Source organism: Myotis daubentonii, chromosome 5, assembly GCF_963259705.1.
Source record: "Myotis daubentonii chromosome 5, mMyoDau2.1, whole genome shotgun sequence".
NCBI lineage: Eukaryota > Metazoa > Chordata > Mammalia > Chiroptera > Vespertilionidae > Myotis > Myotis daubentonii.
In genome coordinates, this window is record NC_081844.1 from 55,709,739 (window position 1) to 55,729,545 (window position 19,807).

The 19,807-nt window shown below is 35.6% G+C and overlaps 1 protein-coding gene across 10 annotated transcripts in view; it reads left to right on the forward strand.

Moving 5' to 3' along the window:
- The window catches only part of LRBA (LPS responsive beige-like anchor protein), a 593,124-nt gene that overhangs the window by 329,119 nt on the left and 244,198 nt on the right, over positions 1–19,807 (forward strand). For 8 of the 10 annotated variants that reach the window (XM_059697845.1, XM_059697843.1, XM_059697844.1 and 5 more), the window contains one exon: positions 12,953–13,113. In XM_059697845.1, coding sequence (XP_059553828.1) covers positions 12,953–13,113 — 161 coding nt within the window. The remainder of the gene's footprint in view (positions 1–12,952; positions 13,114–19,807) is intronic. The other 2 variants (XM_059697847.1, XM_059697849.1) reach the window with 1 other exon arrangement.

Below are 19,807 nucleotides of genomic sequence, written 5' to 3' on the forward strand. Positions count from 1 at the left end.
CAGATTTTATTCACACTTTTCTGCCATCCTTTGAATATAATTTCCTCTGGATCTAGCACACTGACTACCTTATAATAACTGCTTGATAAACTTTTGTTAGATGAAGGTCTAATTCACTGACTCCCAAAGCTGATAAATCTCCTAATTCTATATCTCTGGCCAGGCTACTTTTTTGAATTCCCAAGTTATATTGCTTATTTATTAGACTTTTCTGCCTAGACATTATTAGGTATCTAGGACACGATTATTCTTCCCTACCATACCTACTTAACCTGCATCATTTCAGTTAAGTAGCATCTTTATCCCCTCATTGCCCCCTTTGTCACAAACCAGTTTTATTCTCATTATCTCCTTTTTTTCATCTCCAATGTTGAATGTCTCAGCAAATCTAATCTATCCCGATTCAAATATGTCTCTGGAATCTTAGCCTCTAGGCTCCAAACTCTCTGCCTTCTTTTATTTATATTGCTGCCATGTAACATGCAAGGTTGATCGGATTAATCCTGTATTATTGAGGAAGCTTGGTTGTCTCTTGACTATAGGATATAAAAGTAACTATTTCAGTTGACTATACAAGCCCTTTTGAAATCTGGGTTCTAAACCTTTGTTTCCTATCTTAGCTATTGCTACTCTAAGGCTGCTTTTTAAAATTATTTCATTTTCTTATTTCCATCATCATTTATCCCCTCCATGCCCTCTTCAATCTCCAGGTGCCCCCCCCCCCCTCGCCCCACCCCCTCAGCCACCACACTGTTATCTATGTCCATGAGTTCTCTCTCTCCTCTTTTTTGCTGGATCCCTCCTCCTTTCCCTCCCCATAACCACCAGACCTGTCTGCCTGCTCTCTATCCATGAGTCTGTCTCATATGTGGAATTTAATGAACAAACTGAACTACTAAGGCTACTTTGAAATGATCTTTCTTACTTGAACTTCTTTAGATAAAAGTGCCTTTTTAGGTCCCCATGCCTTTGTTTATACTCTTTTTTCTGCTCTATGATGTTGTTTTCATTTTGCCCAGCAGATTCCTGTTTGTCATTTAAGTTTCTTTAAAAAGTCATCTTGTTCATTCTTTAATCGATTTTTTACTAAGTTCCAGCTTTGTTCCACTTACTGTGCTTGGTCAGTGAATTAGACACAGATCCTTGTCCTCATAAAACTTACAAAATAGATCTTCATTGAAATCTTAATGAAATCCTCAATCCTCCCAGGCAGGGTTCATTAGTACTTTGATTTTAACTATAACAGTGTCCAGTAAGAATTTCTACAGGAAATGTCATGTGAACAGCTCATTGGTTTTGAAGTCCATGGGCTTATTATTTACTACTGATGGGTGAGACTTAGTTTCTTCTACTTTAAAATGAAAATACCAGTATTTAATCATGGCAGGGTTATTGTGAGGCATGGTGGTAATGAACATATGAAAGAGCCCAATGTCTAGCATCGAGTAGCCCAATGAAGTAGATGCTGTCTATTTCAAAGTTACATTATTTTTTATATTTGATCATTTCCTTATCCTGATTATAGCACAAAGAAAATTCTAGGCTGAGTCCAGCATAATTCAGTTGTGTGTATCAAAATCTACTACTTAGTTGGCACTCAAGAAATGTTTGGTGCATTTTGAAAAAATTAGATGTTGGGAAAATAGATCAGATTTGTCTAAATAGTATGGCTACTGAGGTGAATTTTAGGGCTTTTACTAACCAGCAACATAATTTATTTAAAAAAAATTTTTCAGTTGTGTTTTGTTAGAGTTTTAATTGGTAGTACAATTAACACTATATATTTATTTTCTCATAACTTTGCTTACTGGTAAAAATGCTGACTGAATAAGAAAATGGTTAACAGGCTAACAGCAACTAGGAAAGCTTGGGATTATTTTTCGAATAATTGACTTTGTTGCAAAATTGTATTTTTGTAAAATACTCGAAGTAACAGCTAATTGATGATGGGTATCTACATGCCTCTAAAAGCAAATGAGGAAATGCACTGAATAGTACCATGCAAATATTCATAACTACATAAAATATTATTTTACATAAGTAATATAACGATGCTTTAGTTACTCAACTTAATATCAAATCCCTATGTCAGGCCTCAATAAAGAAAGAATTCTGCTGTAAAACATGTCTCTTCCCCTGGAATCCATACATTTGTGTTATGCCCAGATTTCAAGATCCCCAAGGAAACCACACCAGGGAACCAGCCAGTCCGATGCAAAAGCAGAGGGTCTCCTATACAAGCTCGCTTGGTCCCCCCCTTGCCTCCATTACTGGGTGCAAGAGAGAGCCCCGAATTCCAAGAGAACAAAGAATTTATAGGGCTTGGGGTCGGGGGTTGGGGCAGGGTGCAGCTAGGGTCTGGTTACACAAAGACAGGGGGGGTGGCCAGCATACTTTTGGCCTTGGGCTAGTTTCCCCCGCTTTCCCATTGGCCGAGATAAGGGCAGGCTGAGTGACTTATACACCCTGCGGCTTCCATCAGTCCTGCTCTGTCCTTTCATTCCCCCCTTGTCTTGGAACTTCCAGCTCAATCATGAGACGGACTGCATTTCTATTCCACTGTTGCTAGAGGCCCGTACTGGGCATACAGAACTATCAATTGAACTATTAAGCTTAACAAATGGTCCGGTGGAAGGGAAAGAAATCATTTTAGCTTTAACAACTTCTATTGAAATAGGATTTTTCTTCTTAAAATTCTTCCATGGCTATTAAAAAGCCAAATCAAGATAAATTTATTTACTGTCCTGATGTTTGCATAAACACAACAAGAATGGTAACTGACTACCTTTGCTGGAATTTCATGGTTGAACCTTAATGTGCCCCGTAGGGCCAGGAAGCCAAGCCATCCAGATGCCATCAGGCCTGCCTGCAGTATCTGCTGAGTTAGGTGAATCCCTCACCTGTAGCAACTCCACCTGAGCCCTCGCTCCAGGCTTTAAGGCCCATCTCAGTAGCCCTCCTACTCGTTGCGGCCCAGAGTGTGTGGGGGTTCCGCAGGGATGCAGAGGCATCTTTACTGCTCCCCTTCTACTCTTACCAACCACCAGTGATGGTAGGGCATGGGCCTGACGCTCCAGCGCCAGCCATCTTCAGGGCTCCCAGGCAGGATACCAGGCTTTCTTCGTGGCATTCTTAGTGGCTTCAAGTCTTTAGAGCTCAGATAGGGCTCTTCAAAACATGATACTCCAGTCAAAGTTTTCCGTTAATAAAACCACTATTAGGAACCAGTCTTACTGAATCTATGCAAAGAAACGTACTTACTTAGCATTGCCAGATTTCGGAGGAATTACATAAGGAGAAAAACATATTGATCTACTCTAAGATTTTCTGACTTTCCTTGCTAATTCCTTTTCATGGATTTAAAACAAAACAGTAATTGTTGGTATAAAACCTTCTTTCTATGCATAACCATGCCTCAGACTTTCTAGTCTAAACAGGCTTTTTCCAGCTTCACTACCCATGACATGGGCATGGTGACCCAGGCCTGCAAGACAGTATTACAGGCTGTCAACTGTTAGCTGTCTCTCAACAGAGACCAAAACCTGATGGGCACCCTTCCCTGCCCAGTTGGGCACTTGTCCTCTTGGCAGCTAGACACCCTTTACTTTTGGGGGTCACCCCACACAGCTCCCTTCCAGAACAGCCAACATACATTCAAACCTGCAAAAGAATCAAAGGTTAATATAACATAAACATAATATTGGCATCATGCCGCTTCAGGTAGCCAAATCTGCCACTAAACATGTGATCCTATAAATGGTCCTTGTCTCTTTGGAGCCATGTCCATGAAGATGCAGGCATTATCTAGGTGTATTACACAGTATTGTGGGGGCTCCTGGTGACAGGAGCGATTGCAAGTCATGTTACCGGCATCAGGCAGGTCGAGCACGCCGTAGCTTGAGCTTGAGCGGGTTGCGTTGATCTCGATCGATGCTCCATTTGGTGATGAAGTCTTTCTGGGTCATGGATGGATCCGCTGACCGGACGTGAGTGTGATGGATCCAGGTCGCGACGCCGTCTACCTTTACAGTCTTGGGATCTTGAACAGACAGGAACAGATGTGGAGGCCTCCCTTTCTCACATCCTAGGACAGGACTTTTGACCTATGTCTCATCCAGATAGAAACGGTCCACATTTATATCACAAAATACCAACAAATCAGTTTCAGTTGTGTAGCCAGTCTGAGTTTTGACTTCTCTCTGGAAGTCTCAGAGATGGTGAATACCATCTAGAAGCTATTAATCCATTCACACAGTCCCCCAAAAGTTAAAGAGGAAGGAAAGAATCATTCAATGTCACTCAAGAGGATTTCGGCGAAACAACAAAATTGACAGATTAAACACATTGGAAAACCAAGGCCAGAAGTACCCTCTGACGTTTCAGGGGTACCAAGGAAGGAGAAGTTAGGCCACAACCAGCCCTTCTCACAATCCACCATTAGTGACCAGTCCCAGCTCACTGGTCTACCATCTATTTAACATTTCTTTTTTCCTCCTATCACACCAAGGCCATGCTTTCCAGGTAGCTAGAACTCTTAGCCTTAATTCTTAGGTGATTAGCAATACATTTTAAGAGACACAGAAAAAAGAAAAATCTTTCTTGGGTAACCTAGGTAAAACTTAGGAAAACATTTTCAACATAATAACTGTGGTTCTACTGCTATCATACCACTGAAATTATATTAAGACCGTGATTGCTAATTTATTAAGTATTAAATAAATCCGCGAGGCTAGCACACTTTTTGCCCCATCCGCATTTCCGCAGTAAAACTCCGCCTTAAAACTCCACCTCTGAAATTCTATCCTCCCTTAGTAAGCAGCAACTTCCTGGTGGTACTTGCCTCAGGGCGGGAAATTTCAAAAGAGCTACTTTAAATCGCCTTGGGAAACCTGTCTGCATTTCTTTCTCAGATTCATCATCTTCACCGTTTTTTAAGACCAAAACAGTCTCGGGTTTTTATTCTGTACACAGCAAAAAGTCAAGTCCAGCTCAAAACTATGCGCACTCGTTTTTAAACTGGCCTTTTCCCTTTGCATGTGCACAGAAATCCCGGATGCATTTATAAATTTGTAAATGCTTTTCAATTACAAGAAGGATTTTAATTTTAGAATACTTGGGGAGGGGGTGACCTGTTTCCACAGACCCTCACTCAGGCGGCCGCCCGACCGCCACACAAAGGAGGGGTGAGAGCAGTCCCCCCTCCCTCCACATTCATACACTTTCATCAGACATTCATTCAGAGTTTAAACAATCCATTCAACTCCTAACAACTTCCCCATTCCTGAGGGAGCTCTAAAGCCTCCCCCAATCTCCTTGAAATTATTAATCCAGCAAGTCCACAAAATAAAATGGAAACACAAACAACTAAAGGGCCCAAAGAAATACAGCCTTCCAACTCCATGGAAGCAAAAAACAAAGACAAAAAACAAAACAAACCCAAAGCCAGACGTTGGCTGCGCGCCAACCAGCAGGAGCGACCTGCCTTTTCTCAGATTGAGGGGTTCCTACAGACCTTCCGACTCCGCGGAAGCAAAATTTCCCCTCTTCAGATGGAGGATCGGGGCGCCCCCCCGAATCCTCCTCCCTGTCTCAGATTAAGGGGGTTCCTACAGACCTTCCGACTCCGCGGAAGCAAAGCTATACCCCTTCAGACGGAGGATCGAGGCGTCCCTCAGCTCCTCCCGCCCGTGGCCCCCCCCCCCCCCAGTGCGTCCACCTTAGGCCATGTGGGCTATTACGATTACAGATTTCAGACGTGAGCTCACACCGGACAGATATAAAACATACAATGACATACAAACACCTACCGCGGTCAGTCAGGCGGGCCCTCCGGACTGGGGGGTCCCTCAATGGTGCTGGGGATCCCGGACGAGCCCCCAAAATGTTATGCCCAGATTTCAAGATCCCCAAGGAAACCACACCAGGGAACCAGCCAGTCCGATGCAAAAGCAGAGGGTCTCCTATACAAGCTCGTTTGGTCCCCCCCTTGCCTCCATTACTGGGTGCAAGAGAGAGCCCCGAATTCCAAGAGAACAAAGAATTTATGGGGGTTGGGGCAGGGTGCAGCTAGGGTCTGGTTACACAAAGACAGGGGGGGTAGCCAGCATACTTTTGGCCTTGGGCTAGTTTCCCCCGCTTTCCCATTGGCCGAGATAAGGGCAGGCTGAGTGACTTATACACCCTGCGGCTTTCATCAGTCCTGCTCTGTCCTTTCAATTTGAACGGTTTTGCTTTCATTTCATTAAGACAGCACAGTCCATAGATCACCTGCCTTTGACATATAGTTGGTACTTGGTAAACAGAGGTTTTAGTTAATATTTTTTTCTGCCTATCTGCATGACGGCACCGTAGAATTCAGTTTGTGAGATAAAGCATTATTTTATGTTGTATGATACCCTATAGTACCTGAACATTATTTCACCAGGATTTATGCAGAAAGTGAAACCCCTGTAGAACTTAAGCACTTCTGTCTTCTAGCTGACAATGCACTGAAAATGTTTAATTTTTTTAGAGGTTACTATTTATTTTAGTTGTAATGTCTAGCATTCATTGTTAACCTAAAAATATGAAAATAGAAGCTAGCCAGATACAGGAGTTATTAAAACAGGTAATATAAAAATTTAAGAATAAATATGAAGCACTAAACTTTTCTAGGATTAGAACTTTCTGTGGCCAAAAGAATTTATTACTGGCTTTTGTAAGGTCATAAATATTAGGTATTGTCACAAGAAAGTGGGTAAGGTGGAAAATGGAAAATTTTTCTAATATAATTTCTTTGTGAAAATTCTTTTTTTAAAACTAGCATTCTTTTATTGATGTAGATCCAAATCACATTAAAATGACACTAAAGCCATTGAGAAGAGAGATGTATATATATCTGGCTAATTTGAATAACAAGTGACAATATATTTAGGCTATAGAATTAGTGGAATTAGTGGAATACTTATATTACTATCACTGATTTCAGTAATTAGCATTGTTTTACTTTAATACACTATCAAGAAAGTAATCTTCCTTAAAGTAATATGAACTTCATGACTTCATTGAAATAAATGTTAATGTTTTTCTTTTGTTTTTGATTGTTTTATTCTACATTTTGAGTTTTGCCTGTTTTTTGACAACCATATCTGTTCCCTGGTCTGAACGCCTTTTCCTGTAGCAGAGGAATAAGTACTGACCATGTGACTGCTACTGATAGCATTGGAAGTACCTTGTTCAGGTTCCTATCTCCAAGATTAGATTTAACTGTCAGAGAGAAGAGCATGAGCATTGTATGGAGAGGGAAAAATATAGGCATTCTCATAGCACCCTATTGTTCTCACACAGCCTTCATATAGCAATGCAAGCCAAGCATTGTACAACTCCAGAAGTGCCACTTACACACATTTTGATTTGAACCATGTTCTCTAGAATTGTGCAGTTTAATAGCCACTTAATAAAGTTCTGCTCTATCATACATGTTTTTTGAATTCTTATTATTTATTTTCACATTTGTTTTGTCCACCAGGTCAGTGACAGTATCTTTTTTTGAAGTCTTTATTTTTTATTTTTCAATTACAGTTGTCATTTAGTACTATATTAGTTTCAGGTGTGCAGAATAGTGTTTAGACATTTATATAACTTAAGAAGTATTTCCCCCATAAATCTAATACCCACATGGCATTACACATAGTTATTACAATATTACTGACTATATTTCCTATGTGTATTTTACATCCCAGTGACTATTTTGTAACTACCAGTTTGTACTATTAATTAATTAACTTATCACCTGAGGATATTTTTAGAGACTGGAAGGGGGAGGGAAGGAGTATTGGATGAGGGGAGGGAGGGAGGCTAGGAGAAAGAGAGAAAGAATAGGAGGGAGAGAGAGAGAGACACACACACAGAGAAAACATCAATGTGAAAGAACACTGATTGGTTGCCTTCCCTATGTGCCCTGACCTGGACCGGGGATCGAACCTACATCCCAGGTACTTGCCCTTGACTGGGCATTGAACTTGAAACCCATCTGTCTGCAGGCCAACACTCTTAACTACTGTGCCACATTTGTGCTTCTTAATTAGGGAAAATATCTTAATAGTCTTTATATCCCTAGCATCTGGCTCAAGGTAAAGAAAGTGTCAATCATTGTTATTAGAAAGTAGTTTAGAGTTCTGTTTCAATATTTATCTATTCATACATTGTTAACTGGCTTATCATACTTTCTTTGAGGAAAGATGAACTTTAAAAAATCTATAATTTACGTGTGGAAAATAATAGATTATTTTTGGTTGAGTCATTCAACTATTAGAGGAAGAATGTGGGTCATACCTTAGCTATTGATTCTCTGTGAGGTTTGTTTTTAACTCTCACCTGAGGATATATGTGTATTTTTTTCAAAATTGATTTTAAAGAGGGAGGAAAGGAGAGAGAGAGAAAGAGATGAAGAGAGAGAAACATCTATTAGTTGGGGATTGAACCCGCAACCTTTTGATGTATGGGACAATGCTCCATCCAACTGAGCCACCTCCCCAGAGCTTGATTCTCTCTTTTAAATACTTTTACCTTTTCAAACTGATTTTCATTTTTCCTGTTCTTACTCATTTGTTTTGCCTGACCAATTCACTAACCACAGTGGGCCTAGGAAAGGGAATAAATTGCTATCGATGCTTGAGTTATGTTTTCTTCTAAGAGTTATTTCAGTAGTCTATCCAATTCTGTTTGTTGAACAGAAAAATATATATTTTGTATATATAAAATGGCATCATTTTGTATTCTTTCCTGTATAGATTGTAGTGATATGTAAAGATGTGTGTATACAAACACATAAATGTAAAATATTTACATTTATATGCCGAAACCGGTTTGGCTCAGTGGATAGAGCATCGGCCTGCGGACTGAAAGGTCCCAGGTTCGATTCCGGTCAAGGGCATGTACCTGGGTTGCGGGCATATCCCCAGTAGGAGATGTGCAGGAGGCAGCTGATCGATGTTTCTCTCTCATCGATGTTTCTAACTCTCTATCTCTCTCCCTTCCTCTCTGTAAAAAATCAATAAAATATGTTTTAAAAAAATATTTACATTTATAAAGATAATTAGATGATTTATAATTAGAAAAAGACAATTAGAACTACCTTGTAATTTTAATCTCAGATTTTGACATTAGGCCAAACATGTGAAATAAAAGTTAGAACATTTAATTTCAGTATCATCCTCAACTTTCAAAGACACATGTATTCCTATTAGTCAAAGATTTGGGACTTGGAGGCTGTGTATTGATAGGGGACCTAATTATAGCCCCTTTTATAGGAAAGGCTTTATTTCTAGATTTTATAGATCTCAGGCTCACATCCTTAATTTCAATCATTTTTGTGATCTTAGTTTTAGTTATTAGTGGAAATGGATAAAGATGAAGTTTGTGGATGTTGGCATCATGTACTATTAATATAATTTTGGGGAGTAGATACATATATAGCGAGGTAGAGGTATACTATATAGTGACCTAGACATATTTGTAAGGCCCCAGAATAAATGATTTCTCATCCATGCTTGTTTTTGTTCCACCATCTGTTTGAATACTTGGAGTCCTGTTAATTTTACTAACTATACTATGATAGGAACTCTAAAAAATACAATAATTTGTTTTGTTAATTCATAACCTTATGGGGAAAAAGTTGGGTCAATATGCCAAGTTTGCCATTTTTTTATCCTGCTTCTCCTAGCAGGGGCTTTTGGGGGAGGGGATGGCAATATTTCTTAAATGAGAGTGAAATCTTTATGTGGATGATCAGAAGTTACAGTACGTTGATAATTGAAAACTACACATTCCCCTTTCTGATCTTTTCTCAAATGACAAATCATGCCTCTTTTTGGGGAGATAGAATTTTATATACTGAATGTATAAGTTGTTGGAGGGTGTTAGGGTGGAGAGAACAAAACATTGCACTCTTAGGCCCAGTTTTGTTATTATGTAAGTGACTTTAAACATGCTTGTAATTACACCCTCATTTGAAAAAATGAGTAGGACTTCTGTCCAAAGAACATGTGTTACTCTCACCAACAGAAATTGGGTGATAAATGCTATTGTTTCAGATGAGGCCAATAAGTATTCCATTATGAGTAACTTCTCTGGGGGTTTCATCCTATGTCACCTAGCACAGTGCTTTTATATGGAGAGACTCTCAAAAATACATTGAAAGTGTTGGTCTCTCTAGGTGATTTTTGTAATTCATTCTAGATTTGTGATCTGAAATAAGTGGTGTTCGCTTTGTCTTCAGATTACTTTAAAGCGTTGTACAGGAAGTAGATGACTTGTATGAAAAATATAGTCTGAGGATATCGCTTATTGTACAGATTATGTTGAGGTATAAAGTTCTTCATTCTGTTTGGGTTATATCTAAGTATTTTTTAGTTTTGGTAAAATATTTACATTTGAAGACAGAAATATATAGTTAGTGCAACTAAACCATATCTTAAACATTTTTTTACTATGCAAACAAATTCTCAGACCTGATGTGTTGGGGCTTTTGTTTCAGCCAAATGTCATCATCGTGACCATTTTTGTTAGTGTCAAAGAGCACAGACATACATATTATAGTTCTGCTTGCTTCTAATTTTGGTTATTATTCTTATACATGCTGTCTTTGAGTTACTTGATAATTTGTGGGTGATTTTGTAATTCCTCTATTTTTTTCTAGTGTATGACAAAACCACTACACACACTTTATTAGCCTTCAGTTTGACTTCACTCTCATGCATTATACTACAATCTGTTGTTACCTAATTTAGTAATAATTTTGTAATAGCAGCTCTTATAATTTTAATTGTTATCAAGAAGAATGACACCGTTTAATTTGATTCAAAATTCAGAAGGATGGATGAATGACGAATTAATAATTTACCACCTTTGCATAATACTGAAGCATGGAATATTAGAAGGATTGATGGCAGAAAAGGTTAACAAATTTTAGCAGCTTTCATTAGCTTTACATGGTCATATGTTTGTGGTGCTGACTGAAATAGGCCTTGTAGGGGATCTCAGTCTAGGGAACTAATTACTTGTGCCGATTGCCGCACTGATGAATAGACCCTCATTGTATCATTCCCCTGAAGACGAGGAGCAGCCTGTGATTCACGACTGCATCCTGGCTGATATTTGATAATAATTTTAACAGATAAATGTAGGTAGGCAGAATGATGAAGTGGCTATCCAAGCTCCATGACTATCAAAGCCAAGCACAGAGCCATCTGTGTGCCTTTTCCCCTCTCACCTAAGGAGAATTTTGTTTCATTAATTGAGATCAAACAACTGTTGTCTTTTGCTTGTTTGTATATTCTGTAGGTATTCCTTATTTATTTTTAAATGATAACATTAGTTTTCATTTAAAATTTAAACAGCAAAATAACAAAGAAGGACAAAAGAGTTCTTTAATTTTTCTTTTGAGGTCTTTAATTCTTACACTCTTTGGCACTCCATTTTGATTGCATTATATCTCCTCTTTATGCATGATCAAATCAACAAAGGAAATCTTTGGTGTTCGTGTCTATCCAGCATTCTCAGAAAAGAGCATGGATTCCTATTTTTTAAAAAATATTCCTATTCCTATTATTTTAAAAAATAAATATTTTCTTTAAATAATATACTGTTCGTTACCTATGCTTTTATTAATTTGGGATAATTTTTAATTAAGTACTTATTTATAAATCTTTTGAATTTTGTACCATCTTAAAAACATCAAAACGGGTAACTTTTATGTGGGTATTTTGGGACTGTCAGTTGGTCAAGACTACTAATTTGTCAAAGCTGATAGGTACAATTTTATTAGCTCATGAAACACAAGTGAGATTTTATTTTGTATTAGACATGCCTTGCAGAAATTTTGATTATGAATTTTAAAAATTTCATTATCGAGACCCATAGGTTTTCATGCTGTGTATCTTTAGTGAATAAATACATTCTGCAGAGATTTTTTCCCTTACTATTAGTGTTTTCTTTATAAAATATTTTCCAGCATGTTAGATCACAATTAGTTAATAGGAGAGAAAGTTGACATTTATACATTGCCATGTACAACATCTACATAATTGGGGAAAATATAGAACTTGAATTGAGTGAACCCTTTAAAAAAATACATTTCCAAAAGTATGCTTTTGATATAGCAATTATTGCACATCATATAGCATGTAGTTTTTAATTAAATATAAAAACAGACTACATAAAACAGAAATCCAATCTGATTTGCTTGAAAATAGATTGCTATTCACTCTATAGGAATGGTTTATTTAAAAACAGTAAATGGAAAAGAAATGCATTTTCTTGTGTTGTTCTAAGCCTCAGGGGCTAAATGTAATGAATATTTTAAGAGATTATTTTAATTAAATTCCTGCACATCTAAACAGAGTAATATTTTATTATCACATACATAACCATGTAACTGAGATATTCATTAAAGTTAACACTTTCTGGACCAAGAATTCATGGTATGATTTACTGACCTTGTGCAAAAAGGCACAAATTAGGAAGAAAAATGAAGGGGGACAGACTTTGATTAATATAGGTAATGCTATACCATATTTATAATAGCCTTTTCCCTATTCTGGTTTATAAATGCAGCCACAGAGAAAGGTGCCCTGCTGAGGCTGAAATGAGGCTGAAATCAGAGCACATGCCACTAGAGTGTGGGGAAACTGATCACACTGTCAGCAATTCATTTCAAAATGATGTATTTAGTGCTCATTTCACCTTCCAAGAAAAAGGAAAAGGAGTTCCTTAGACTGGAAGGTGATATTGTTATTTTCAAGGACATACCTAAGTTAAAGATTGCAGAAAGGGGAGTGTGAGGTGGAGGGAGAATTAAGAGGAAAGGGAGAAAAAAAAGGCAGAGCAAACAAGGAGAGCTTTATGCAGAAATTCAGTGCTACCACGCTGTTTGATAATTGCTAACATATGTGGCTTCTCTGTTTCATTGTAGTCGTCCTCGTGAGTTCTGGCGCCTTGACTACTGGGAAGATGACTTGCGGCGCCGGCGACGATTTGTGCGTAACCCTCTAGGATCGACACATCCTGAAGCGACACTAAAAACAGCCGTGGAACATGGTCAGTGTATAAACCACTCCTTGCCAGTAGCAGCAGGTACAGTACTTGGTAATGAAGAGCATACCTTCATTATTACAAGGCATTGTAAAATGGTCCAACACCACATTTCCTAGTTACCCCAGAAAGAGAAGTTACATTTTTTATAGTTAGTGTAGGGTCCTATTAAATTATGGTGTCTAGTATATTTATTTATTATGTTCACATGCAAAACTTACTTAATATAGACCCTTTGTTTCAGAGCAGGAGGATAAAATATTTCTCCTTTTAAATGACACATTCAGCTTTGAGTGGATTAATCCAGGAAGCCTGCCTTAAATCCATGAATAACAGAAAGACAACATTTACAAACCAAATAGGTTTCTAGGTTCTGTTGTGTGCGTATGGTTGTCCCTCAACCAGGGTATTTTAGCATGAGATTATGAAGTGAGAGATGTGGTAATAAATGTCCAAGTGGCTAGATACATTCTGAGCCTTGATTTGTAGGTGGTTGTGACAAATGACTCCTGGAAGAAGAGAATAGGCATTATTTTCGAACGTTCCTGTTCTGCATCATCTTCTTATCAGAGCTTAACAAAACACTTTTCCTATTTTGATATAATGCATATCACTATGATTCAGTTTAGGTAGAAGCCTGATGAGCAAATTGGAAAAACTGAAAAAGTCGTTTGCGTTTGATAATTTATTCTCTTTGGACATATGGTTTCACTTAATATTTATAATTTTTGAAAGTCTATTAAGATATATTGATTAAGGAAGAAAATGTCCCTCTCCATAGTAAAATTACATTGATTTTATAAAATAAAAATTGGCTATTTTTTTAATAAGTTAAGAAATAGTGTTATTTTCTCTTATGGGAGGGATTAGTTTAATATGCAGCAGCTTATGGTTAAACGATAGTGTCCAGTATACAAAATACATGTTAACTTACATAAATAAGGATATTGAGAATTTAGATTAAAAGTCTGTGGTCTTAGATTTGGTCTCAGTCAGGCAGCTTAACCTCTTGCACTCAGCCTTAAAGAGCCATTTCTGGAAGAAAATGTCCACAATATGTCATCAGATATAACACCAAATGTGACATCAGTCCTTTAAAATAAATGATCATACAGAGACTAGTCAATAACAAAGTGATCTAAAAGCAATAATAGTCTCAGAGCCCTACATCTTCAACTGCAGGAGGTGGAGAAGGAGAAATAAGATGTAGAATTAATTAGGCCACTTTTGCTTTTAAGGTTCATGCACTTTTTATGTGGTTTTAGAGATTTCACACACTCACATACACACACACACACACACACACACACACACACTTCTTTACTGTTTTTATTTTTATTTTTTTGTTAATGACCCTTATATTGAAAAATCAGCCTTTTTGTGGTTTTAGCCTTTTCAGTCAAACAGTTGTTACCATGTGCACTTAAAATTTAGTAAGTATTTTTCTGTCTTCTTAACTGATATTTCACATTGAGTTGTGAGTTCTGCAGTCAATGAATGAAAATAAGATGCTTTTTTGAAAATTTTTTCTTTTATATCTGGAGAAAGGGATTGTTTTCTAAAATTGCACAGAGGCAAACTGTTAGTCTTTTTATCTGAAATATCAGTAACTGACTTTAAAATCTGTGGAATATATTTAATTACAGAGCTTATTAAAATCTATTTTTTCAAAAATAGTATATTTAGCCATTTTGGGGACTATAAGCTTCCTCATAATGAATCAATTTATATTTTATTGTTGAATTCTACATTTTAAAATAATTATGACAACTTTTTTAATACTAAGGCTGATTTAAAAAAGGTATTAGAAATGCTTACTATCATTTAATGAAGACGTTTTAAATCCTATATAGAAGCAGATTTCACTCTAATGGTCTAAATAGTAATTGAAAGATTAATATAATATTAATTACTTATCTGTATTTTATTATGTACTTTCACATTGAGAGAGAGTAGTATATTTAATCATTTTATGCAGTTTTCCTTCTACTTGGTAACACTTTACATTGATACTTAAAAGGCTCTGAAAAGATAAAAACAAATTTAAATCTGAAATGTATATTTTAAAAAACTAATTAAATGTATAGGAGATTCTTCAGTGGTCTTCCAATTAAGAAGATATGTCATATTTAACATAACATTTTTTGAAAAAGATAGAAACTCTAATCATACTTTGTATGTCACTTTTATTTTAAATAATAAAGAAATATTAGACAATTTTGGAACTCAGCACATGGATTGTGCTATAATATTGTTTGATGTCATCATAATTTATGCTAATATGTTATGTAAGCAAAGAGCTTAATTTTAAAATATTTTTAAAGTATCTTATAGTTGACATTCATTTTTAATTTCGTGTTAATTATAAGTCTTTGTTTTTTATTCCTAATTTAATAACAACAGAAAGATAATGAAAATAAACATAGTAAGAGTCAAGAATGCAAAATAAAACAATATGATCAAAAAGCAGTTGAAATTACAGAATTTAGCATGGATAAATACTATGCTCTCATGTGGAATTTGAATATTTAAAATAGATATTACTGGCTAATGTCTTGGTTTTATAACTTCTTACTTTTTTATAATTTATTTAACTAAGGAGACAGGACATTTTGAAAATGCAGTATCTTAAAACATAATAAATTATATTATCTTTATTAAATGACGGCATCTAAATAGAAATGCCATTGGAGATTTGTTATGTATTTTAGTAGTAAGAGCCATCTTTTTTATGGATTGATTTGATTTGAAGGAAAGCCTCTGGTGTAAAGGTGGCAGAGTAAATACCTGAAGAGTGATGTTCTCTGTTCGGGCGATCAATACTAGCCCCATGACTCTACTTCTGGCTACCTTCTAGTTAAAAACAAATTTTTTAATTCTGACAATTTAATTGCCCTTCCCAAGTTCACATTAACTGGCTTGGGGAAAAGGGCTTTAGGTAATTTTTCAAAGAGAGACCCTCCAAAGTGGTTATTTATAAAAGTCACTTTATAATGGGAGATTTCTTTAACTTTGCAGAAACTGAGTCATATTTTAAAATTAAAACCAATACTTCCTTCTATGATTAAATATTCTTTATGGAAATTAGCAGCAGCAAGCAGATGTGGATATTTGATTCTTCAGGGCATTTTCTTCCATTTTATAGGTTTAATTTTTATTAGAAATGAGTTGTAATGATTTGTAACATTCTCCTAATGCTCAGAGCCCAGCTTATCAGTTAGTTATTACCACAGCATTTTAGATTTGGAAAGAACTTAAGGTAAAGTTTAGTCTTAACTTTATTCTTTATAGAAAAGGAAACAGAAATTTTGAAAAGGCCAAGATAATTCTTTGTAAATGTATGATTGAGCCCAGGTTAACCGATGACTAATCAGATTTTTTTTTTTAACCATTGTGCTATGCTGTTTTCTAAAATCTATTGTTAAATATAATGGGCATTTTATATTCAAATTAAAGCCACATGAAACATGTTTCAAATGGTAGAAAGATTGGGTTTAATTCAAACACTGAAAGAATTTAGCAGTAGAATCCTATTGAATTCAAGACATTTTTATTTTGTAGGGCTGTGCATGTTAATAGAAATATATGAGGAGGATTTAACATAGTTTAAACAATATGTTGTAATCATATAGAATGATACAAGTACCTCATCTGGTTTTGTAGGGATGACAGACCATGTAAAGGTCCTAAATGATACCATTCTCTCATAACTTCAATAATACCAGATACTATTTCTTTCTTTTTACGATTCAACATCTATTAGGTTCTCTGTCTAACACTTTCGGGGAACCTGGGATTATTAGGAGATGAACTTGGTTTGTTCTCCTCATCATTCTTTGTAGTTCCACCAATTTTTCCTAGGGTAAATCTTCTTAACTTGGTACCCTTTGGAAACTGCACAAACTATATAAAGTGGAATTATTTTAGGAAAATAGTTGTGTATAAGATATTCTATTTTGTTCTGTTCAGAATAAATAGTTATGTTATGTACTTCACATCACACTAAGGGGATTCCCATATTTATTTTATGTACATTTGAGGTCACTGCTATTTCAGCAGTAATTTTTAAAAAATAAAATGGTAAGTCTTAATGTTTAAACTTTTACTGTAATATGGATTATTGATTACTAGTTCACTGTGCAGTGGACTTTTAAAAGGAGATTTATATCATAGGTGGAACAGTTTTCCATGTTTTTATTCTGTTTTAATTTTACTTACCTAGCCTGTGTTAAATGGATCAATCAACTCATGTCCATTGCTAGCTCTGAAGAACCTGAACTTTACATGTTGAGGACCAGCTTCTCTCTGATTCCTCTCATTGCTCTAAGCTTCAGTGAATCTAAAGTCATTGTGCTCGCTTCGGCAGCACATATACTAAAATTGGAACAAATCTAAAGTCATGATTCAAAGAATGCATTTTTGACAAATTTATCCAATTTATGTAACAATTGTACTCTAGTTATTAAGTTAGTATATTAAACCAGAGTAAAATGTAAGATTAGATGAAGGCGATCTGTTAATAGTGATATAAAAATTTAAACAGTTACCATCTTTGGCAATAATTTGATTAGCCAGAAAAAGATCCGAATCAAGCTTTAAAACTGAACCAAAAATATGTTCTGACTTCATTCAATGAAACTTTTATAAAGTGTAGAATATACTCACATCAAAAGAGTTGATACTTACTTCGATGGTTGATTGAGTATAAGGCAAACAAAAGTTAAAAATATACTTTTCCCAGCACATAAACATGATAATTATCTTTTATTTTATGTTTGGAGCATTTTTGTTCTAATTTTGAAAAAAAAAAAAAGTTCTTTTGCAGAAAGCTATTAGACCATTGAGAATTGAATGCCAGCGCATGTGGTGTGTATTAGAGTACTGTTGGTAATTTTACTGCTGCTAAGTTAAAATCCTCAAGGGGGAGTTAATTACAGGAAAACCATTCTAAATATCAGTAAGCTGCATATTTTCCATGACAAGAGGTTTTTCAGTTGAGGTTGAACAATTCCAGAATCTGAGCTTGTAAAAATAAGTAAATAAATAAAAAGTGCGTGTTTGTATGCGTATAGTAGGCCTATAATACTTTAAACTTCTTTTCATAAAATTTTATTTAATTCAGAAGTTTCTGTGTTTTAATATGTCAGCATGATGAAAACATTTAAAAAATTTTAAATTCCAGTTGCAAGGGATAAAAAATTATATTTAATGGTCATTTAAGTAAATGTGAATTTATTTACTGAGCTATTTTATATTGCCACTCGCTTCTCTAATTTTTTTTTTCGTAAATGTTTGCAGATTAAAGGGGTTTTTCTATCTCTCTCTTTTTTTTTTTTTTTCCAAATAGGCTTGGCACACTTTACAGCATGTATGGCTCTAATCAGAGAAGTAATGAGTAAGGTGTTGAATTTAGTTGTTTTTGATGTGTTTGTCATATGTTCATCAGATCTAGGTTTGGAAATGAACATTTTTTTATTCTTTACTTTTTTTGTTATAATTCTGACCTCCCCTTTTAAAATGCACTATGAGAAATGTAAGAATTAGTAAGATAATCAGGAAGTCGCATATGCATTAATATTTGTATAGTGCTTAAGAGCCCAGATTCTGGGGCCACAGATTCCTAATTCTACTTCTCAGTAGCTGTGTTCCTTCTCTGAGCCTGTTTATTCATCTGAAAAGGAGAAATAGAAGAGGTTTATGATAATTAAATGAGTTAAATATGTAAAGTGCTTTGAACACTCCCTGACACATGATAAGTGTTGCTTAATATTAGCATTATTATTATTTCTGCTTAGAAGAAGGAATTTAAATCCAGGAAATGAGAACGTAACATGCTGATTTTGTACTAAAATCTGACTGGTAGTGGTTAATTTGTTGTAATCTACTTTATAAGAAAATATAGAAAATGGTGATTTCTTTTGTATTCATCGGTGACCAATTTATTTTTAGTAAAATTGATAGTAAATTGAAAAAGGTCTTGTTTGGACTTAAGGGCAGTGTTTATGATTTCAAAGTAAGGAAACAAATACTTGAAATATAAGCAATGATATAAAAACATATACTGCTATGTTCTTTAAAAGTATTGGGTTTGGGTATATTTCTTTGTAGCTTTTAAAAATATAAAGCCATTTAAAATGGATTCTTAAATTGTTTTCCAAATATTTATTGAGACCTTCATATGTGTGCAGCATAGGAAAATATGATTTTACTTACCTATAAGAGGGTATTCAGAGCTAAATAATGAAAGCTTTTTTTCCCATGACTTCGTTATTTAATAGAAGGCACCTATGTTCTTTTAAGTAGTGCCATACATATTGTATGGTAGTGCCATACATATTGTATGATATACATGGTGAACTCACAATAAATGATAAAAATAAACTTATACCTTTTAAAGTTATCCATAACCTTGCCTATTCATCTCAACGAACCTTTGATTTCTCAGGTTAACCAGGTAACGTACACATAGTTTAACTATCGGCATAAATGACAAATAAATATTAGTCATGTTATTGCAAATTGAGGGCTTTATCCTTTGTGGGTTTTGGGCCTTATGCCTGGGCAGAAACTGCAGTGGAGCAAAAAACCCGTCCATCTGATTTCCATATCAATAGCTGCTGCCTGGGCAGATCAGGTGCTTTGCCTCTGGGATTTCCCTAGCTGGAAACCAGGGATGGAAGGAGGATGCTAAACTTTCCCTTACGTGACACAATGAGCTTTTAAAAATCAGAATCCA